At 43.0% G+C, this 24,348-nt stretch overlaps 1 protein-coding gene across 2 annotated transcripts in view; it reads left to right on the top strand.

Annotated features, from left to right (window-relative positions):
• The window catches only part of LOC126184657 (rab11 family-interacting protein 1-like), a 111,267-nt gene that overhangs the window by 35,567 nt on the left and 51,352 nt on the right, over positions 1–24,348 (top strand). For both annotated transcript variants that reach the window (XM_049927137.1, XM_049927136.1), the window contains exons 3-5: positions 7,369–7,474; positions 7,582–7,719; positions 17,204–17,367. In XM_049927137.1, coding sequence (XP_049783094.1) covers positions 7,369–7,474; positions 7,582–7,719; positions 17,204–17,367 — 408 coding nt within the window. The remainder of the gene's footprint in view (positions 1–7,368; positions 7,475–7,581; positions 7,720–17,203; positions 17,368–24,348) is intronic.

The raw sequence follows: 24,348 nt of genomic DNA, 5'->3' as shown, positions 1-24,348 counted from the left end.
CCCGCATGCTGGCGCGAGTCTATTGTTGTCCCGATTCCTAAGCCGGGGAAGGACAAGCACTTGCCTTCCAGTTATCGACCTATCTCACTTACCAGCTGTGTCTGTAAAGTGATGGAGCGAATGGTTAACTCTCGATTGGTTTGGCTGCTTGAGTCTCAACGCCTACTTACAAATGTACAATGTGGATTTCGTAGGCGCCGCTCTGCTGTTGACCATCTGGTTACCTTGTCGACCTTCATTATGAATAACTTCTTGCGGAAGCGCCCGACCGCGGCTGTGTTCTTTGATTTGGAGAAGGCTTACGACACCTGTTGGAGGGCGGGCATTCTCCGCACCATGCATACATGGGGCCTTCGCGGTCGCCTCCCTCTTTTTATTCGTTCCTTTTTAATGGATCGACAGTTCAGGGTACGTGTGGGTTCTGTCCTGTCCGACACCTTTCGCCAGGAGAATGGGGTGCCACAGGGCTCAGTTTTGAGCGTCGCTCTGTTCGCCATCGCGATCAATCCAATAATGGATTGCCTCCCAGCTGATGTATCAGGCTCCCTTTTTGTGGACGATTTTACCATCTATTGCAGCGCGCAGCGTACACGTGCCCTGGAGCGCTGTCTTCAGCGTTCTCTTGACCGTCTTTACTCCTGGAGTGTCGCCAATGGCTTCCGTTTTTCTGCCGAGAAGACGGTGTGTATTAACTTCTGGCGCTACAAAGAGTTTCTCCCACCGTCCTTACGACTTGGTCCCGTTGCTCTCCCAATCGTGGAGACAACCAAATTTTTAGGCCTTACCTTTGACAGGAAACTTAGCTGGTCTCCACATGTGTCATATTTGGCCGCCCGTTGTACCCGTTCTTTAAATGTCCTCCGCGTTCTCAGTGGTATGTCGTGGGGAGCGGATCGAACCGTCCTACTTCGTCTATATCGGTCGATCGTCCGCTCCAAGCTGGATTATGGGAGCTTCGTATACTCCTCTGCACGGCCATCCATCTTACGCCGCCTCAACTCCATACAACATCGGGGTTTACGACTTGCGATCGGAGCATTTTATACCAGTCCCGTAGAGAGTCTTCATGCTGACGCTGGCGAATTGCCGCTCATTTACCGGCGCGATATACTGCTTTGTCGGTATGCCTGTCGGCTACTGTCAATGCCCGACCATCCGTCTTATCGTTCCTTTTTTGACGACTCTCTCGACCGTCAATACGGGTTGTATGTCTCTGCCCTGCTACCCCCTGGAGTTCGCTTTCGTCGCCTCCTTCAACACCTTAATTTTTCACTCCCTGCAACCTTTCGAGTGGGCGAGAGCCACACGCCACCTTGGCTCCAGGCTCAGGTCCGCGTTCACCTTGACCTCAGCTCGCTCCCAAAAGAGGTCACCCCCAGTTCGGTCTACCACTCCCATTTTTTGGAACTTCGTTCGAAGTTCATCAACATGACTTTCATTTATACAGATGGCTCTAAGACCAATGACGGGGTCGGGTGTTCCTTTATTGTCGGGGCACAAAGTTTCCAATACCGGCTCCATGATCATTGTTCGGTCTTCACAGCTGAGCTCTTTGCCCTCTACCAGGCTGTTCTTTACATCTGCCGCCACCGACATTCTGCTTATGTCATCTGCTCAGATTCCCTGAGCGCCATCCAGAGCCTCAGTGATCCGTACCCGGTTCACCCTTTCGTACACCGGATCCAACGCTCTCTTCAGCGGCTGGTGGACGTCAGTCCGCCAGTTAGCTTTATGTGGGTTCCTGGCCATGTCGGTATCCCTGGGAACGAAGCTGCAGATGCCGCGGCCAAGGCTGCGGTCCTCCAGCCTCGAACAGCTTCTTGTTGTGTCCCTTCGTCCGATTTTAGCAGGGTCATTTGTCGGCGCGTTGTGTCGCTGTGGCATGCCGATTGGGCTGCACTTACCGACAACAAGCTTCGGGCCTTAAAACCTCTTCCCGTGACTTGGACATCCTCCTCACGCCCTTCTCGGCGGGAGGAGGTCGTTTTAGCAAGGTTAAGGATTGGACACTGCCGGTTCAGCCATCGCCATCTGCAGACAGCTGCGCCGGCGCCGTTCTGCCCATGTGGGCACTTGCTGACGGTTAGACACATTTTAATGTCCTGTCCCGATCTTAACCAACTGCGCCTCGATCTTAACCTGCCTAATACTTTCGATGCCGTTTTAGCGGATGACCCACGAGCAGCTGCTCGTGTTCTATGTTTTATCAATTTGACAAACCTCGCTAAGGACATTTGATGTTGTTTTTTAATCCTATGCCTGTCAGTCTCTTTTAGCGTGTTTTCCCTTTTAGTTGTTGTCAACTTGTGCCTCGCGGTGCATTTTTAGAGTAGTCAGGGCGCTAATGACCATTGACGTTGTGCGCCCTAAAACCACAAAAAAAAAAAAAAATTCCTCCTACTTCACTACAGGATAAACTACTACTAACAGCGACGAACACTCCACCACTGGTTGCATGCAATCTATCCTTACTAAACACCGTCTGTACCTCTGTAAAAATTTTGGCAGAATTTATCTCTGGCTTCAGCCAGCTTTCTGTACCTATAACGATTTCAGCTTCGGTGCTTTCTATCAGCGCTTGAAGTTCCGGTACTTTACCAACGCAGCTTCCACAGTTTACAATTACAATACCGATTGCTGCTTGGTCCCTGCATGTCCTGACTTTGCCCCGCACCCGTTGAGGCTGTTGCCCTCTCTGTACTTGCCCAAGGCCATCTAACCTAAAAAGCCGCCCAGCCCACGCCACACAACCCCTGCTACCCGTGTAGCCGCTTGTTGCGTGTAGTGGGCTCCTGACCTGTTCAGCGGAACCCGAAACCCCACCACCCTATGGCGCAAGTCGAGGAATCTGCATCCCACACGGTCGCAGAACCGTCTCAGCCTCTGATTCAGACCCTCCACTCGGCTCTGTACCAAAGGTCCGCAGTTAGTCCTGTCGACAGTGCTGCGGATGGTGAGCTCTGCTTTCATCTCGCTAGCGAGACTGGCAGTCTTCACCAAATCAGACAGCCGCCTGAAGCCAGAGAGGATTTCATCTGATCCATAGCAACACACATCATTGGTGCTGACATGAGCGACCACCTGCAGATGGGTGCACCCTGTACCCTTCATGGCATCCGGAAGGACCCTTTCCACATCTGGAATGACTCCTCCCGGTATGCACACAGAGTGCACATTGGTTTTCTTCCCCTCCCTTGCAGCCATATCCCTAAGGGGCCCCATCATGCGCCTGACGTTGGAGCTCCCAACTACCAGTAAGTCTACCCTCTGCAACCACCCAGATCTTGCAGACTGAGGAGCAACCTCTGGAACAGGACAAGCAGCCATGTCCGGCCGAAGATCAGTATCAGCCCGAGACAGAGCATGAAACCGGTTCATCAGACGAACTGGAGAGGCCTTCCGTCCAGCCCTCCAAAATGTCTTTAGCCCCCTGCCACACCTCGAGACGACCTCCCACTCTACCATGGGTGAGGGGTCAGCCTCAATGTGGGCAGTATCCCAGGCAACCACAGCCGTAGTCCGATCGGGGGATGCATGGGACGAGTTGGCCGTCCCCAACAAACCCCCTTCCGGACCCCCACAGTGATGCCCATTGGCAACAGCCTCAAGCTTTGTGACCGAAGGCAACACTTCCTGAAGCTGGGAGCGAAGGGGTGCCAACTCAGCCCGCATCCGAACACAGCAGTTGCAGTCCCTATCCATGCAAAATACTGTTGTGCAAAGATCGTCTGAACTAATCTATGGAGAGCACAAACAATTCGACACAAAATTTAAACGGTTATTAAAATACAAGATTGCCTAGTAAATGCAGTAATGCTGCTACTTGCACACTGCTGACACGCTGCTCGGCGGCAGAACGAGACTACTTGAATTTATACTATTCAGGTACTAAAACGCCATGCTACAACTCTCAAATAGTATAATACACATGAATTTTGTGAATTAAACAATGCAAGTACCCAAAGACACGCAAAGGAATTAAGAATTAAACTATGTAACAAATAAGTGAGCTAAGAGTATATGACTTGCTGGTGGCAGTTGTTTATCCAACAGCGACAGGGAGCACACTCCTTTTTAGTTATCTTATTAAGCTTCCTGTAATCAACATAAAAACGCCATCTGCCATCCTTGTTCCTGAAGGGAACCACTGGTGATGACCATGGGCTCTGTGAAGGCTGAATGATGTCATTCTTCATTATTTTCTCTAACTCGTCACGAATTATTTGATGTTCCGTTGCTGACACATGGTATGCTCTCTGGCTTATTGGTTGATGGTCTCCAGTGCTAATACGGTGGTTCACCGTCTATTTGCCGAATTTTCTCTTCTCCTGTGGATTGAAGCATTCAGAGAACTCTTGGAGAATGGCAATCTTGTCTTGTAGTGGTAGTGCTACTTTCACCCGCAGACTTGGCATGAGAGGTTTGTATGATGCTCAACTGTTCTGCAGTTAACAGCTCAGCGTTTGCAACACACATGTGTCTTGGAAGGATCTTTGGTTCTCAGCGACAGTTAACTATCCACAATACACTGAATCTGTTCGTAAACGAGATGACAGAGGCTAGGATGACCAAGTTATTCTTCAGTGGTATGCTTCTCTTACATTACACTACAAGATCCATGGGTTGACGCATGACATGACACATGACAGCTACCTTTCTAGTGTTGACTGCAGGAATGACCACTTCATCCAGCACATATAGTCTCCACACACACTCAGATGTGCATCTTCCTGTCCGCAGTACCTCATCTCGTCTAGCATAATCTTCGAGCGACCACAACCTATAATTGCCTGAGAAGCTTTCAAAAAGTCCCATCCGAGAATGATGTCATGACTACACTCTTGTAAGATAATGAATTTTAAGGGCTGTGTATGGCCACATCTTCCTGTAGGTTTTACACATTTCCCATTAGCCACCTTCAGCAGAGATGATTTGTTGTCGATGAATAATGTTTTCTGTAACTGGCATCGGTACTTCTCCGAAATGACTGAATATGATGCTCCAGAGTCCACAAGAGCTTGGGCTGGTCAGCCATCCATCAGAATACCGATGAAGTTTCCTATCATTTTTGTAGTGATCGACGGCAGAGTATTTTTCTCTTCTGTGGCCTCACCTCCAAGAAAGGCCACATGCTTTAGTTTTCAGGTTGCGGCAGCTAGGTGATTGTCTGGAGCTTCTAAACGGCATTGGAGACCTTGATCGGTGTGTTGGGGAGCATCCTCTCCAGTGGTTAGCTTGCGGCAATGGTGACCTACGTCGTCCTGCATGCACATCTTCTTGTTCATCTTCGTCGTTCCGGAGTTGGTGTCGGCTAAGATCAGTCTTCTGGCACAGGCGTCATCAAATACCCACTGCCTTTCTCGGCAATAGCGCACCACATGTCCAGGTTGTCCACAGTGGAAACACACTGGTTGGTTATCCTGGGTCCTCCAGACGTCAGTCTTCCTTGGTGCCCGAACAGGTTCCTCATGCGGCATTGTAGAAATGTAATTTCGCCTGGGTCTCAACTTCTTCACCGTTTTAAAGGGAAATGAAAGAAGGGAGATTGGGTTAAATGTCTGTCCCACTTCCTTCCTTATGGCCTCTTGAAGTGTCTCGGTTTTTTGCTCGCCGTGCAATCCAAGTGCTTTCTGAACTTCCTCCCGCACTATCTGACGTAGAACAGTTGTGAAATCAGTTTCTTCTTCCTTCACAGACATTGATATGATGTTTGGTAGCCGTTCAAACTTCTTGCGTATAATTCTTTTTTGATGCATTGTCTCGATATACTGGCACCATTTCATGAAGTCCGTCTGCTGTCGAAACCTCCTTCAGGAGTAGGGCTTGATACATGTCCTCAGCAGCATCCTTCATGAATGTGCAGCCTTATCTTTCTCCTTCATTCTACAATCCACTACTTTACACAGCTCCAAGACGTCTTGAATGTAGGGTACTGTCATTTCTCCTGGGCGCTGTGCCCTGCACTTTAATTTATCTTCAGCCTTGCACTTCTGTCGTTGTGTGTTGCTGAAATACTTGCACAGTTCCACCTGAAATACTTCCCAGCTTGTGAACTTCTCCTCGTTGTTCTCATACCATTGCTTTGCAGTGCCCTCCAAGTAGAAAAATACATTAGCCAAACACACGGTGTCATCCCATTTGTTAAATTTGGCTATACTCTCATATACCTTCAGCCACTTGTTTGGATGTTGGCCATCATCACCAGAGAACCTGGAAGAATGTCTCATGTGGTGGCACACAGTTGCTGTCATCGTAATGTTCTCTTCTTCTTCTTCTTCTTCTGTCTCCAATAGAGTGCGATCTGTTGAATATGGCTCAAACTCGGGTTTCTCGCCATGTAAACGGCGACTCTGTTGTGGCCTGATGGGAGCCACTGTGTCATCGATAATGTGCGGTATCACAAGTTCCAATACTCAGCATCTCCACCAGAATAATGTCACATAGAGGAATGTGTAAGTAGATGAATGACGAACACTAACTTCACTTAACGAAGGTTTATTTAGCACTTGCACGTGTAAGAGCACGGAGCGAACTGCCTCCAGCCAGAACACATATGGTATATATACAGCTACAGAACATTCCAGTACAATTATTCTTGACATTTGTGGATACTTCCAGAATGTACTCGAACCGAATATATAAATTAAAATCATACAGTTCAGGTGAGTTTTGAACTCACAACCCTCCATGCAACAGTCTAGTATCATATCCACTACACTACGGCGACTGAGCTACTCAGCTTCTTCTGCGACAATATGAATACTTTTGCATATAAATTATTGATGTTTAAAAACTGTAGTTTAACTACTGCTTATGGCTGGTATGTAGCTCAGCTGAGATAAAGAAAAGTCATTATTGTGGTATGCGGCCACTCCGCCCCCCTCCCCCCCACCCCACCCTCCCCACCCCACCCCCTCCAATCACAGTTAATTTATCAGGAGCATCTTGGCACCATATTATTCCAGGAATTTGAGTAGCCACTTGTCTTTACTGAAAACTATCTGCTAACTGTGTACTCTTCAATGCAGTCACATACCTGCTCTGATATTCCACAAGCACGTATTTATTGTATACAAGGTATTTGTGTTGTGGGTCGTGTACTGTCTGTTACAATAAAATGATTTAAAAGTGGAAAAAGATATGGCAGTAATAACAAAGTTCATAGTTAATCTGTTTTTAGAAGAATTAGTGTAGAAGATCTCCTCAGTAATGATTGTTATGTAGATGTTCACTGCAGTCTCCTAATGAAGTTGTAGATAAATGTGGCCTTTATTGTTAAGTAATGCATACTCATTTGGTAGTATGTGACTTCATTTAAAGATGAATATGTTTTGGCATAAAATATGTATATATTTTACTTGGTTGTAGGAACCAATGATGCCTTTGTTACTATTGCACTTGGTAAGGAGAAGTATCAGACGTCAGTCAAGGAGAAGGCAGACAAAGATGTCGAATGGCATGAAGAATGTGAACTGTAAGGCATCACTTTTTCTGCACTCCACAATTGTTGAAATTGTAATTAAATTATAAGTGTTTGTATTCATATGTAAGCATTAATATTTCAACACATCTATATTTCAGGCCAATACCTAAACAAGGAAATACAGCTGAAATTGTCTTGACAGCATTACACCGCAATTTTATGGGTGTAGATGAATTCCTAGGAGTAATTAACATTCCTCTGGCAGACTTTGATGTGTATGAAAGGCCAAGATGCAAGTAAGTTTTTCTGCATATAATTTATCCAGTCTCTCATTGTGTAAATAAATTGATGATTATGGCAGTTCCTTCATGTTCAACTGCTTTTTGATTTGATGGAACTTTACATTGTAGCTTTAAGTTACATATGCTTTGCTTAGTTTTGTGTGAATACTATGATAAGTTAACTCACCATTCATAAAAGGGAGTGCATTATTCCTGAAGTTTCTAAATGATGCCGTAGTAATGAGATGGAGAGAGAAGCAATTCTCATACTGCAGTGCAATTAGTGGTTGTAGAATGCATGTGGCAGACATGTGGTGTGTGACACAGGAAGAAGCTGTACTCTACGTGCAACAAATGCACCTTAAATTATTGGTCATCTGTATATGAAAAGTGCTGCAGCTGTCATGAAATGGACAACCTTCATGTTGTTGGTGCCAAATATACCTCAAACCTCACTTGTCTAAAAAGATTGAGTAATTTTCACATTAAAAAATTGGAGACATTACTTTTCAGCACATCTTTATAAGTATGATATTCCTCAGAGAATGATGCTTATTATGGGGGTTCCTTATGATTTACTTTCTCTTAGGTTCAAGGTTTAAGGAACCATTAAAGCATACATAATACATAATTAAATATCTGGAGAACAGTAACAAGCCCTTGAACTGTAAAAACTGATATAAAAAAAACTTATCAGAGAAAAATTTGGTATCAGCACGTCCATCCTATTTAAAGGCCTTGGTTGAACTTTCTCATTTTGAGAGTCTTGAAGGATTATTTGTTTGAATTGAGGGGCCCAGTGGAAAAGGGGCACATACCACCTGTGCAGTGATTTTGTGATTTTGGTACAGGAAGACAGCCAATGCCATCTAGCATCAGAGGTGGGAACTTCTAGCACAGTGGCATGTGCCCATTCCTTTAAAGAGAGAGTATTATATTTGCTGACACATTCCCAGTGAAAAACAGGCCCATGCCAATTGTATCTGTGTCTCAGGAGTCAATTCGTCTCATTGGTTGACTTGTTTCGGAAAGCCAATGAGAAAGTTTTTCTCAGATGTTGTTCATGTGTTTCCAAGAGGGTGGCAATAGGTGTTGCTATTAATGTTAATCATGAAGAAAATGCAATAGTAATGTAAGAAAAAAATTAAAGAAAATGAGTGGAAAGATAATGAAATGAAGAGGTTAAGAAACAATGGAAAACAATATAGCCTGAAAAAATAAGATTGTGCCCGAGAAAGTGTTTTGTAGTGCCAGTGATCCATGCTGAAAACTAGTTTCTGCAAATACTCAACATTGAATGAAGAACAGAAGGAGGCAATATTTATTGAGTTTTATCAGTTAGGACATTATAACAAGCAAAATACTTATTTATTTGGATTAGTGTGGCCTAATAAGTGCAAAAAAGTGTATCCAAAGAAGAGGAAGGTTCCAACAGTTAGCCAGAGGAATGTTTCTTTCAGGTATTTTATTTGTGACACTTCATTTACTGAAGTTGAAGTGTGTAGGACTGCATTTTTAGCTTTTCATGCCATTTCTGCTACACGTTTGAGGACTGTCCATAGCAATGAAGAATGTGACACTGAGAGTCATGAATCTACAACACATGTATCTGTACATACACCTAGGAAGGATAGAAGAGGCAGGCATTCTAACAGACCTCATGGCATTGATAACAAGAGAAAAAATAAAGTTAGAAATCACATTGAAATGTTTCCAAGGTACACATCACATTATAGTCGAACACAGAATCTGAACAAGTCCTACATAACCTCTGTTACAGAATCTGAACAAGTCCTACATAACCTCTGTTCAGTCGATTGCTGGACTGTATCCTTTGGACTGTGAAGATCTTAAAAATACAGATGAAGTCTCAGTGCAACAACATGTGTATGAAACCATTTTCAACAAGGAATATAATATTGGTTTTAAATTGCTGTTGAGTGATATATGTCATATTTGTGATTCTGCTAAGGCACGTAATAACACCGAATCCACAGACATCAAACTACACCTTGAGAAAGCTGAAGCTGCATATAGTGCCCTGAAAAGTGATTCAAATGAATCAAAACAGGATGGTAGTGATGCGCTTGTTTTGTGCATGGACAACAAGCATTGCCAACACCATATATTTTGATGGAAACAGTTTTCTAGAAGAGACAACTTTGGACATATAATTTCTGTATTCACCGTTGTAGTGATAAGAAGACCGTGATATGTGTCTGGTAAGGCAGTGATGTGTGTCTGGTCCGAGAATGTTGCATCTAGAGGGGCCAATGAAGAAGTAGGTAACTGTGTTTTAAAGGCTTTAGACATGGTGAAGGAAGAACATCATTGAACGCTCATCAATTATTCTGATTTATGTGTTGGACAAAATAAAAACTATATTATGCTATGTCTGCAGTTGTACCTCCTTGATAAAAAATGTTTTGATGTTGAGCACAAGTTTCTCCTCCCTGGTCACATGTTCTTGCCATGTGTCTGGGTTTTATAGTTACTGAGAAGCTGAAAAGAAAGACACAGGCTGTGTACAGTCCAGCAAAATGGGTTGAAGAGCAAGCAAAAGAACCCATTCATTGTGGTTGAAATGAAGAAAGACGACTTTGTGTCTGTGTCGTCTATAATGAACAGTTATCATCAAACATAACGTTACTGTTGACAAAAAGCCTGCAGACATCACAAACGCAATGGTGTTTAGATTAGTGAGTGGTGAACGTTCTGTATATATCAGATATTCACACACTCAAACTGACAAAACCTGTGCGAGTTAGTGTATAGAAGTGTCATGGACGATTTATGAAGCTTGCAGACTGCCAGTTAGTTACTAAGTATCCAAATGGATGTCAAATTAAGGCAACAAAGTTCAAGGACCTTCAAAGCTTATTGCAATTTCTGCCTCCAATATATTCAAGTTTTTATCAGTCATTGATAAGTGATGGTGATGGTAGTGACGATACAATGGAACTGGAAAACATTAATGAGGAATTTGACTATTAATGACATGCTATGTAACGTGTCTACATATCCAGGATTTCATTTTCTGTACTTTAAATTGTAATAAAGTGGCTTAATATTTAATAGTATTAGCAAAACACCATCTAGTTACTGTAACAACTGTTGGTATCACAGCAGGAGTTCACATTACTATACAAAATCATATTTCCTTAATTCCCATTTTCTGACACAACGTACTCTGGTGGCATGTGCTCCTTTTCCACTGAGCCCTTCAATTGTTAAAGACCATTAAAAAGCCAAGATCACACAAAAGATTTTTTATTCAAGACAATCAGTTTCAACAGTCTTAGTTGTCATTTTCAGGTCTGGGCCGGGGAGGGGGAGGGATAGTATGGTGGGAGTGGCAGACAGTCAACTGTTGCAGTTTAGACGGAGGGCAGGAGAGAAGATGCGGAAGGGGAGGGGGTAAGTAGCGGAAAGGAGAGAAATAAAAGAAATTAAAAGACTGGGTGTGGCGGTGCAATGACAACTGTGTAGTCCTGGAATGGGAACAGGGAGGGGGTTGGATAGGTGAGGACAGTGACAAAGGTTGAGGCCAGGAGGGTTACGGGAACGTAGGATGTATTGCAGGGAAAGTTCCCACCTGCGCAGTTCAGAAAAGCTGGTGTTGGTGGGAAGAATCCATATGGCACAGCCTGTGAAGCGGTCCTTAAGATGAGAGATATCATGTTTGGCAACATGTTCAGCAACAGGGTGGTCCACTTGTTTCTTGGCCACAGTTTGTCGGTGGCTGTTCGTACGGACAGACAGCTTGTTGGTTGTCATGCCTACATAGAATGCAGCACAGAGGTTGCAGCTGAGCTTGTAAATCACATGATTGGATGCAAGACCTGTCCCATACATCCTCCTATCACCACCTACTCCAGTCCGGTCACTAACATCACCTATCCCATCAAAGGCAGGGCTACCTGTGAAACCAGTCATGTGATTTACTAGCTAAGCTGCAGCCTCTGTGCTGCATTCTATGTAGGCATGACAACCAACAAGCTGTCTGTCCACATGAACGGCCACCGACAAACTGTGGCCAAGAAACAAATGGACCACCCTGTTGCTGAACACGCTGCCAAACATGATATCCCTCATCTTAATGACTGCTTCACAACCTGTGCCATATGGATCCTTCCCACCAAAACCAGCTTTTCTGAACTGCGCAGGTGGAAACTTTCCCTGCAATACATCCTATGTTCCCATAACCCTCCTGGCCTCAACCTTCGTTAGTCACTGTCCTCACCCATCCAGCCCCCTCCCTGTTTCCATTCCAACACTACACAGCCGTCATTTCACCGGCACACCCAGTCTTTTAATTTCTTTTATTTATCTCCTTTCCACTACTTACCCCCCCCCCCCCCCCCTCCACACCTTCTCTCCTGCCCTCAGTCTAAACTGCAAGAGTTGACTGTCCGCCACTCCCACCATACTATCCCTCCCCCTCCCTGCCCCACCCTCCTCCTTACCCCCACCCAGTCGCCACTCCCATCATGCACTGGTGCTGCTGTTTGCAGTGTGGTCTCAGCTCTCTGAGACTGCTGATGTGTGTGCATTTGTGTGTGTGTGTGTGTGTGTGTGTGTGTGTGTGTGTGTGTGTGTGTGTGTGTGTGTGTTTACTGCTGACAAAGGCCTTAATGGCTGAAAGCTTTAATTGTGTCAATCTTTTTATTGTGTCTATCGTGACTCAGCATCTCCGCTATATGGTGAGTAGCACTTTCCTTTTCTGGTATCAGCACATTATAAATGTTTGTCATCGCTAAAATATTTAAAAACACACAGCACCTTTTCCAAAAGGCCATGTCCATGTACATATTGCTCACAGATGCTTGTTACATGATACAAATACGGTGCACAATAGTACATCTGTTAACATATGCTGACACATACCAAACAGCATCTACGTATTGCTCACAGGTGCTTGTTATATGATACAAACATAGTACACTTGATATGTGTCAGCATATGTAAACAGATGTCTACTGTATTTGTATCATGTAACAAGCATCTGTGAGCAACATGTAAATGGACATGGCCTTTTGGACAAGGTGCTGTTAGTTATTAAATGTTTTAGCAATGACAGATGTTTATAATGTGCTGTGTTTTATCCACTTGACATGTTGTGCATGAGGTTCAGTGTAAAATGAACACGTTTTACTGCTACAAAAAGAAAATAATAATAAAAAAAAATGTTTAAGACCTGAAGATGACAGCTAAGACTGTTGAAACCAGATGTTTTGGAAAAAGAAAAAAAAAAAAAAAAAAGAATTGTTCGATATTGGATTTTGAATGGTTTTTAAAAGATAAAGACCTTGGACTCCACTCACCATGTGGGCATTAGATGGCTGCAAGAGTCTTCAGAACAACCCTGTTCCCAACCTCTGTGCTGAGGTTTGGTCACCATTTTTAACCACCCTGTGGAAGTTCCTCTTTGTGTGACATGCATATAAGATCCCGTCACTCGTACAGTCTCCAGCTTCTGATGCTCTTGTTTGACCAGCAGCACAACTTGTGTATGTAAATCGAATAAGGGCAACAAGACTGTTTGTGATTAAAGTGAAGGAGTAACTTATGAACCTCAGTGTGGTGGACCTAAATGTTTTAACACAGAATTGAAGCAAGTATGCTCCCTGATTAATAGATGAATTTTGTCTTCAATGCAGAGCCCTTTGCAGTCGTAAAGGCACAGGAGCACATGTGCAGTCGATGGAATACTTTTTGTGTCTGTTCCATGTGCCCTACAGACCATTCAGCAGGTGTAACCAACAGTTGAAGTAAATACAAGTCATACAAGACACCCATCATGTACTACAATGGCAAGGGAAGTAAGTGGCATTCTGCTGGGTATTGAGCCATACAAGAATCTAGTGAGATGAGCAGGCTACATTGCAGCAAGGGATACATGCTAGGAAAATAATGTACTACCTATTGGGTACTATTATTTCACTTTTGAGGAGGAGAGTTACATGCCAGTGATGTAACTCAGTGGCTGGAGGTAGAAAACAACAAACTAAGACTAATGTTGGCAACAGTTTTGCTGTCACAATCATCCCTCCAGACACAAAGACAGAAAAAAGCGACTTTGACCTGTTTGACAATATAATGGTATCCTCAGACACGGGCACCTCCTTTGGTGTGAGGACCTATCAGTTTGCACTACTTGTGGCATATTCATGTACCAAATTGCATTTTATATTTTGACAAGAGGACACTAGTTTTTCTTGATAACAATTTTTCCACTGTTTTAAGTAACAATGAGATGAAAGTGGAAAAGGTTTTAAAGTTTTGTGTCTTGACAGGACTCCTGCTCAGTTTACTCAATAGGGTATTTTAAGGTGTCTCAGAGTGGTTGGTGCATCAGTTTTCAGTCAGTGATCAAACCAGTCACAATTATTGGAACCAAAACTTTGTAATTTTCACTGTGTGTTCATTTATTTTGTTTAATGCGTATAAAGTTTCTTTTAATGTGCGTGTATAGAACTGTTAACCAAGTTTTACTTGGTCTGAGAGTGGCTTGCTCTTTCCTTTTATTAGTGGTCAGCCAGATGCATGTACCTGGGGAAAAACTTAACTACATTTTTCAACTAATTGTTGTTTTCTGTCAGTATTTTTTGTTATTACTGTGTTATAGTTTTATTGAAGTGTGAAACACACATACACACACCCTATTCGTCCTTTTTACTATCCATTTTAATTAATTGATAAGCAACTGATTGTTATTGTCAGACAATCTGTTAAATCTCTAATATATGCTAGTGGGCAATTGTCTCAAGAGAGATGGGCATCCTGAAACCATCATAACCATCATCATCATCAGTTTAATTCACCACATTTTTTGCTAATTCCTAACTCCCCTCCACCTGCTCTCTCTCTCTCTCTCTCTCTCTCTCTCTCTCTGTCTCTGTCTCTGTCTCTGTCGCATATTGTGTCTCTGAAAGGGATCTTCTGTTGTGAGCTGAGTATGATGTGCATTTTAAATTTACATCATATGGCAAATCTCTTAGTCAAGCAACAGGAAAGGAAACAAAATTCAGTTTCCATTGGTTACAAAGTTGCAGAATGATTTTTTCACTTTCAAGTAGAGTGTATGCTGTTTTGAAACTGTGATAGATCACAACTATGTGCTGGACTATGACCCAAACCAGGAACTATGCTTGGAATCAATCTCCAAACTGTGGCCCATTTTCTCACATGCTTCTGGGAGTGATAGTCCAGCAAGGAGCGTTTCTGTGAAGTTTGAAAAGTAAACCTGCACTGATACAATTAGTTCCTTGATTGTTGGTTATGCATCATGCCTCTATAGCACAGTGGTTAATAACATTCTGTGCAAGAAACGAGGTTCCAGGTTTGTGTCCCAGTCTGGCAAACAGTTTAAATGTATCAGGAAGTTTCACTGACACGATTACAGAGACCGAGCACTTTAGACAAGGATGATGCAGAAAATTAGTTTTGGCCTATTCTGACAAACCATAATAGCAGGTTTAGGGAAACTGATGAAAATCATCATCTCTTGGGTGAACAATGTTTCTTTAGTTAAGAGTCTCCAGATAACAAGTTGGTGTGGCCATTTTTACTTGTCTAGGTACTCTGTACTACTATTTCATAATGCAGCCTTGGGTTCTGGACTGTTTTGTTTCTTCTTTGATTAGGAACTTTATTATTACATGTTGTGACCATAATTATTATGTATATGTCATTGTTCATGTAATCTGTTTTGGGTGACAGCTTCTGAGTGTTGAAATTTTAATATATGAGGGTAAGTCAATTATTATCTGCAAAGTAGTTACAAAATTTTATTGTAATCAAATAGGAAACTTACAAAAACATCATTTTTCGACATAGTCTCCTTGCGTTTCAATGCACTTGATCCATCGTTGTACAAGCTTCCTGATGCCCTCTTAAAAGAAGGTTCTCAGTTGAACTGCGAGCCAGGAATGCACCGCTTCATTCACTGCTTTGTCTGAGGCAAATCAGCAACCCCTTAATGCCTGTTTGAGTGGACCGAACAAGTGATAGTCAGAAGGGACAAGATTGAAACTATATGGAGGATGATCCAGTACTTCAAATTTGAGTTTCTGGAGCGTTTCAGCAGTTTGGGCAGCAGTATGCGGATGGGCATTGACATGCAACAACACAACACCTTTTGACAACAGTCCTTGGCGTTTGCTTCGAATTGCAGGCTTTAGCCTGGCAGTAAGCATCTCACTGTAAATTACACTGTTTATTGTTTTGCCTCTTTCCCCATAATGTTCCAGTACTAGACCTTGTGTGTCACTAAAAACTGTAAGCATTAGTTTTCCTGCGGATGGTTGGGTCTTGAACTTTTTCTTGCATGGTGAATTTGGATGTGTCCATTCCATACTCTGCCGTTTACTCTCCGGCTCTTAATGATGGATCCATGTTTTGTCACCAGTAATGATATTGTCTAAGAAGTTGTCACCTTTGTTACCATAGCGATCCAAATGCTTTTTGCAGATGTCCAAGCGCATTTGTTTATGCAACTGTGTGAGTTGTTTTGGGACCCATCTTGCACAAACTTTATGAAACCTAAGTCTGTTGTGGATGATTTCGTAGGCAGAATCATGACTAATTTGCAGATGATGTGCCACTTCATCAGTAGCTAATTGTCTGGTTAAGAGAATCATTTTGCATGCACGCTCAATAGTTTCTTCATTTGTGACGGTAAATGGCCGTCCGGCTCCTTCATCGTGTGTAACATTTGTGTGACCATTTCGGAATTTTTCATTCCATTTGTAGACCCTACGTTGTGGCAAAACACTGTTCCTGTACTGTACCGAAAGTCTTCGATGAATTTCGGCCCCTGATATGCCTTCCAATCACAAAAAACGGCTCACTGAATGTTGCTCTTCTTTGGTGCAAATAGACAGCAGAGCAGCCATAATTAACAGCATGGCAGCAATAATGAAACTAACTTAGTAGCTTGAAAATTGCAAAGATGTAACAGCAAATAAACAAAGCATGTGTCAACAATGTAAAATGACAGTACTACCAAAATAAACAAAAATATAACTAAATTGTGGATAATAATTGACTTACCCTCGTATATTAAATGTAGGTATGCAGTTTGATTTTTGGGGATGTTTGTCCATCCCTGGTACAAATGTGAAAGTGTTGTGTTTATACATCAGTCATATGTAGCAATGTTTGATTAAGCATCAGAATTAGTAAATTTTAAGAAATTATTAATTATACCATAAGATGAAATGGTATCCATGCCATGTAACTATTTTTTAACAAATGAAGATAACCTGAAAGATGTTAAAGACAGGATGCACAAAAATGGCAACAAAGCATATAAAAATCTTTAAATGAGTGTTGTTTGTTTCTAGGTGTAATATGGTGCACGTGCTGTACTATTAGTAGAAGTTAAGTTTTCTTTCCCTTTATTTCATTTTGTATACAAAATTTCTGCATGTGTTAAACAGATGAAATTTCATGGTTATGTGCAGTGACAGAACATATCACTTTTCATGCTTTTCAGATGGTATGAGCTAAAAAGTAAGCCTGGTAAGGAGAAACAGAAACACAGGGGAGAACTTGAAGTGAAAGTAACATTTATAGTGAAAGCTGGAAGCCTCACCGATCTAAGTAAAAAAGAAAAACACAAGTCCCTTGGACAGTTGTCTCACATGGCACAATCTGTCGGTATGTTTGTTGTTTTGCCTATTTATTTTTTGTAATGTCTTATCATGGTATACTGCTACAGTGAATCAAATATAAACCAGATTTTGTAATAAATTTATTAATATTTAATCTTGAGAAAAAGTCATACACAAGAACTCATTTTTATTTATAGTCTCCTGAAGAGGAAACACATTTTTCACAGTAGATAGCCAGTTTCTTGATCCTGTTTTTGTAAAATGAGCGTGGCCGCGACAGCAGGCAGTTGCACATGAGCACCTCGATAGCACCCTCATTGTTAAATCTGTCTCTTCTCGACTGCTTGCTTTAGTGGGCCAGAGAAATGAAAATTGCAGGGCAGTGTGTTGTACTATCAGAGAATGTTCTCGTGTGGTCCAGAACAGTTTCTGAATTTTTTTTATTGAGTTCAGGCGGGTATGTGGGGTGAAGATTGCCATGAAGCATGATCACATCCCAGATTGAAAGTACACTTTATTTCTGATGATAAGTGTGCACGGTATGATGCTCTGGGAGACAATCAATGAGAAGAACTCGTTTAAAATGAAAAAAAGTATGTTCTAAGAACCTTTCCTTCAGAGAGATGGTTTCTGGCTGTGATGGGTGCAGATATGTCCACTGCTTTTTGATTCTGGGGTGCTCCCTGCCGCTGTTGGATAAGCAGCTGCAGCAGCAAGTCGTATACTCCTAGCTCACTCATTTGTTACATAGTTTAATTCTTAATTTCTTTGCGTGTTTTTGGTACTTGCATTGTTTAATTCATAAATTTCGGGCGTATTATAGTATTTGAGAGTTGTAGCATCGTGTTTTAGTACCTGAATAGTGCAAAATCGCGTAGTCTCCTTTCGCCGCCGAGCAGTGTGTCAGCAGTGTGCAAGTAGCAGCATTACTGAATTTACTAGGCAATCTTGTATTTTAATAACCGTTTAAATTTTGTGTCGATTTGTTTGCACTCTCTGTAGATTAGTTCAGATGTTCTTTGCACAACAGTTTTTAGCATGGATAGGGACTGCAACTGCTGTGTTCGGATGCAGGCTGAGTTGGCATCCCTTCGCTCCCAGCTTCAGGCAGTGTTGGCTTCGGTCACACAGCTTGAGGCTGTTGCCAATGGGCATCACTGTGGGGGTCCTGATGGGGGTTTGTCGGGGACGGCCAGCTCGTCCCACGCATCCCCCGATCGGACTACGACTGTGGTTGCCTGTGATACTGCCCGCATTGAGGCTGATCCCTCACCTGTGGTAGAGTGGGAGGTCACCTCAAGGTGTGGCAGGGGGCTAAAGACATTCCGGAGGACTGAACGGAAGGCCTCTCCAGTTTGTCTGATGAACCGGTTTCAGGCTCTGTCTCGGGCTGATACTGATCTTCGGCCGGACATGGCTGCTTGTCTGGTTCCAGAGATTGCTCCTCAGTTTGCAAGATCCGGGCTGTCGCAGAGGGTGGGGTTACTGGTAGTTGGGCGCTCCAACGTCAGGCGCGTAATGGGGCCCCTTAGGGATATGGCAGCAAGAGAGGGGTAGAAAACCAATGTGCACTCTGTGTGCATACCGGGGGGAGTCATTCCAGATGTGGAAAGGGTCCTTCCGGATGCCATGAAGGGTACAGGGTGCACCCATCTGCAGGTGGTCGCTCATGTCAGCACCAATGATGTGTGTTGCTATGGATCAGATGAAATCCTCTCTGGCTTCAGGCGGCTGTCTGATTTGGTGAAGACTGCCAGTCTTGCTAGCGAGATGAAAGCAGAGCTCACCATCCGCAGCATTGTCGACAGGACTGACTGCGGACCTTTGGTACAGAGCCGAGTGGAGGGTCTGAATCAGAGGCTGAGACGGTTCTGCGACCGTGTGGACTGCAGATTCCTCGACTTGCGCCATAGGGTGGTGGGGTTTCGGGTTCCGCTGAATAGGTCAGGAGTCCACTACACGCAACAAGCGGCTACACGGGTAGCAGGGGTTGTGTGGCGTGGGCTGGGCGGCTTTTTAGGTTAGATGGCCTTGGGCAAGTACAGAGAGGGCAACAGCCTCAACGGGTGCGGGGCAAAGTCAGGACATGCAGGGACCAAGCAGCAATCGGTATTGTAATTGTAAACTGTGGAAGTTGCGTTGGTGAGGTACCGAAACTTCAAACACTGATAGAAAGCACCGAAGCTGAAATCGTTATAGGTACAGAAAGCTGGCTGAAGCCAGAGATAAATTCTACCAAAATTTTTACAAATGTACAGACGGTGTTTAGAAAGGATAGTTTGCATGCAACCGGTGCTGGAGTGTTCGTCACTGTTAGTAGTAGTTTATCCTGTAGTGAAGTAGGAGGAGATAGTTCCTGTGAATTATTATGGGTGGAGGTTACACTCAACAACCGAGCTAGGTTAATAATTGGCTCCTTTTACCGACCTCCCGACTCAGCAGCATTAGTCGCAGAACAACTGAGAGAAAATTTGGAATACATTTCACATAAATTTCCTCAGCATGTTATAGTCTTAGGTGGAGATTTCAATTTATCAGATATAGACTGGGACACTCAGATGTTTAGGACGGGTGGTAGGGACAGAGCATCGAGTGACATTATACTGAGTGCACTATCCGAAAATTACCTCGAGCAATTAAACAGAGAACCGACTCTTGGAGATAACATCTTGGACCTACTGATAACAAACAGATCCGATCTTTTCGACTCTGTATGTGCAGAACAGGGAATCGGTGATCATAAGGCCATTGCAGCATCCCTGAATATGGAAGTTAATAGGAATATAAAAAAAGGGAGGAAGGTTTATCTGTTTAGCAAGAGTAATAGAAGGCAGATTTCAGACTACCTAACAGATCAAAACGAAAATTTCTTTTCCGATACTGACAATGTTGAGTGTTTATGGAAAAAGTTCAAGGCAGTCGTAAAATGCGTTTTAGACAGGTACGTGCTGAGTAAAACTGTGAGGGACAGGAAAAACCCACCGTGGTACAACAACAAAGTTAGGAAACTACTGCGAAAGCAAAGAGAGCTTCACTGCAAGTTTAAACGCAGCCAAAACCTCTCAGACAAACAGAAGCTAAACGATGTCAAAGTTAGCGTAAAGGGGGCTATGTGTGAAGCGTTCAGTGAATTCGAAAGTAAAACTCTATGTACCGACTTGACAGAAAATCCTAGGAAGTTCTGGTCTTACGTTAAATCAGTAAGTGGCTCGAAACAGCATATCCAGACACTCCGGGAGGATGAAGGCATTGAAACAGAGGATGACACGCATAAAGCTGAAATACTAAACACCTTTTTCCAAAGCTGTTTCACAGAGGAAGACCGCACTGCAGTTCCTTCTCTAAATCCTCGCACTAACGAAAAAATGGCTGACATCGAAATAAGTGTCCAAGGAATAGAAAAGCAACTGGAATCACTCAACAGAGGAAAGTCCACTGGACCTGACGGGATACCAATTCAATTCTACACAGAGTACGCAAAGTAACTTGCCCCCCTTCTAACAGCCGTGTACCGCAAGTCTCTAGAGGAACGGAAGGTTCCAAATGATTGGAAAAGAGCACAGGTAGTCCCAGTCTTCAAGAAGGGTCGTCGAGCAGAATGCGCAAAACTATAGACCTATATCTCTGACGTCGATCTGTTGTGGAATTTTAGAACATGTTATTTGCTCAAGTATCATGTCGTTTTTGGAAACCCAGAATCTACTATGTAGGAATCAACATGGATTCTGGAAACAGCAGTCGTGTGAGACCCAACTCGCTTTATTTGTTCATGAGACCCAGAAAATATTAGATACAGGCTCCCAGGTAGATGCCATTTTCCTTGACTTCCGGAAGGTGTTTGATACAGTTCGACACTGTCGCCTGATAAACAAAGTAAGAGCCTACGGAATATCAGACCAGCTGTGTGGCTGGATTGAAGAGTTTTTAGCAAACAGAACACAGCATGTTGTTATCAATGGAGAGACGTCTACAGACATTATAGTAACCTCTGGCGTGCCACAGGGGAGTGTTATGGGACCATTGCTTTTCACAATATATATATAAATGACCTAGTAGATAGTGTCGGAAGTTCCATGCGGCTTTTCGCGGATGATGCTGTAGTATACAGAGAAGTTGCAGCATTAGAAATTGTAGTGAAATGCAGGAAGATCTGAAGCGGATAGGCACTTGGTGCAGGGAGTGGCAACTGACCCTTAACACAGACAAATGTAATGTATTGCGAATACATATAAAGAAGGTACCTTTATTGTATGATTATATGATAGTGGAACAAACACTGGTAGCAGTTACTTCTGTAAAATATCTGGGAGTATGCGTGCGGATCGATTTGAAGTGGAATGATCATATAAAATTAATTGTTGGTAAGGCGGGTACCAGGTTGAGATTCATTGGGAGAGTCCTTAGAAAATGTAGTCCATCAACAAAGGAGGTGACTTACAAAACACTCGTTCGACCTATACTTGAGTATTGCTCATCAGTGTGGGATCCGTACCAGATCGGGTTAACGGAGGAGATAGAGAAGACCCAAAGAAGAGCGGCGCGTTTCATCACAGGGTTATTTGGTAACCGTGATAGCGTTACGGAGATGTTTAACAAACTCATGTGGCAGACTCTGTAAGAGAGGCGCTCTGCATCACGGTGTAGCTTGCTCGCCAGGTTTCGAGAGGTCCGTTTCTGGATGAGGTATCGAATATATTGCTTCCCCCTACTTATACCTCCTGAGGAGATCATGAATGTAAAATTAGAGGGATTAGAGCGCGCACGAAGGCTTTCAGACAGTCGTTCTTCCCGTGAACCATACGCGACTGGAACAGGAAAGGGAGGTAATGACAGTGGCACGTAAAGTGCCCTCCGCCACACACCGTTGGGTGGCTTGCGGAGTATAAATGTAGATGTAGATATAGGTGTAGTGATGCACCCACGTTGCATCACAGGTCACAGTGCAGTGCAAAAAATGTTCCCCTTCAGTTTGGTAGCATGTCAGTAGCCGTTTGCACACCTTGAGATAGTGAAAGTTGTGGTCTGCAATGAGAAGATGAGGCACCCACCTTGCAAACACTTTATGAAATCCAAGGTTGTCAGTAGTAATTGACTGAGCACTACCGTCTGTCTCTTTAGCCGTCACAATTTGTTAAGTGGTTCTCCCTCATCACTTTGTCCTCATTGTGCTCAGCCTTTGATGGCCTGCCATTTCCTGATGAAATGCCCTTTTTCTTTTAACCATTTATGTTTGCCGTCTGAGTTATTGGCTATTTTTAGCAAACAACGTGCGGGCTGTTGACTACGTTTTACTTTTTATCCGTTGAAGCAATATGGCGAAGGACATTTAATTTTTAGTTCAGGACCTCAGTTTCTCTGTGGCGTATCTTATAGACCTTTTTCTACCTCCCTGTTTTTAGCTGTCCATTGGTTAGGATTAATATGTAACCGTTTTTAACTCCTCTCTTTGTCTTAATGTCCTACAGTTCTGAAATGGGTGTATATGACCTTAGTTTATTTTCACCCTAAAACAAAATAAATCAATCAAAACAATGCTCTATGCAATTGTGTTGTAAAGGTTCTTGCAAATGTGGGTATACATGAAGTATATGAAATAAAAGGAAATGAAAATAATTTTTAATATTGACACTATCCTCTTAAATACAGTGTAGTTTTATTGTGAAAATTCACAGGTATAGATGGTGTCCCTAAGATTAGTATGGTGTTTTGACAGATATTTATAATTTCATTTTTGCAATGTGTGTCTGGAGTCAGCCCAAACAAATACTGCTCATTACATGTCTCATCTGACAACCAGCATTGGTGGAAAGCATCAGTTTGTTTCCCATTGCAAATAGAATTGTTTTTAAAGTGGAATTTTGTGTGTCCATTCAGTAGAGTGTTCTCAAATTAGTCAAGTGCGGTATCCATTTTATCAATATTTATTAACAGGAGTATTACAACACAACGAGTAGACAGTACGCCAGCAGCGAGTGAGCATCGCTGCTGCATGGCAGTAGCAATCAGTGTGGGCTAGGGCAGCATGATTTAATGTTGCTTTTAATACATACTGATAAAACAGGTATTGTAGTAGATTAATTTCAGACCACTCTATTGAATGGGCACGCAAAAATCCACTTTGAAAATAATTTTGTTCACAATAGGAAACGAACTGATGCTTTCCATCAACACTGGACATTGCAAGAAAGATGTGGTGAGCAGTATGTGTTTGGGCTGACTCCCACTATGCACTGTGAAAACAAAATTTGCAATTTTCTGCCAAAATGCTGATGAAAATTTGCATGAAGACTCTTAGGAGGTAAACCCGGTATTTGCCCACACCTGTACAGGTTTTTACCCAATATTTACTACAGCATATGTCTGCATCCACACAGACCTCTATACATTGGAGGTAATTCTGATTGTCTTCCAAAGCTGCTTTCAGAATGGCAGAGATCTGTCTAGGTTCAATCTGTGCAGCAGTAGGTCCCTTTAGAGCAATCTCAATATGCCTTATGGGTTTAACATTAGTCGATCTAGCTGCCCAATAATGCTGTGAACTGTGTGCTGTCATCAAGCGTGGTCTGGTTCCATAAGGGCATTGCCACTGTGAGGGACCTTATATTCTTATATTTACAAGCAGCCATTTATTTTCTATAATAGTTACATCATTTTAAAAGTTGAAGAGTGTTTCATTTTTCTGCTTGATTGCGATTTCAGGCAATGCATTTTTGTAGATGCTGCAGCAGTTTCACAATGACCATGTCATTCAGGTTGTATTGAAACTCATCTTTCACCTCTTTGTTGGAGCAGAACTGCCATCCAGACAAATATCCCTTCAGCTGAAGGTGCAGGTGGTATTTGCTCGGTGCCAAGTCCGGGCTATATGATTTGTGGTTGATTATGTACCAACTAAAGTTCTGCAAGAGATTAGTGGTATGGCAAGTGACATGCAGGTTGGTGTTGTCATGGAGAATGCTTATCCCCTTGGTCAACATTCCTCTTCTCTGGTTCTGAATTGCCCTTCTCAGTTTTTTGAGTGTATCAT

The sequence above is a fragment of the Schistocerca cancellata genome, chromosome 4 (assembly GCF_023864275.1).
Source record: "Schistocerca cancellata isolate TAMUIC-IGC-003103 chromosome 4, iqSchCanc2.1, whole genome shotgun sequence".
Lineage (NCBI taxonomy): Eukaryota > Metazoa > Arthropoda > Insecta > Orthoptera > Acrididae > Schistocerca > Schistocerca cancellata.
Note: the sequence above shows the minus strand (reverse complement) of the source record. Positions and strands in the feature narration are given on the sequence as shown.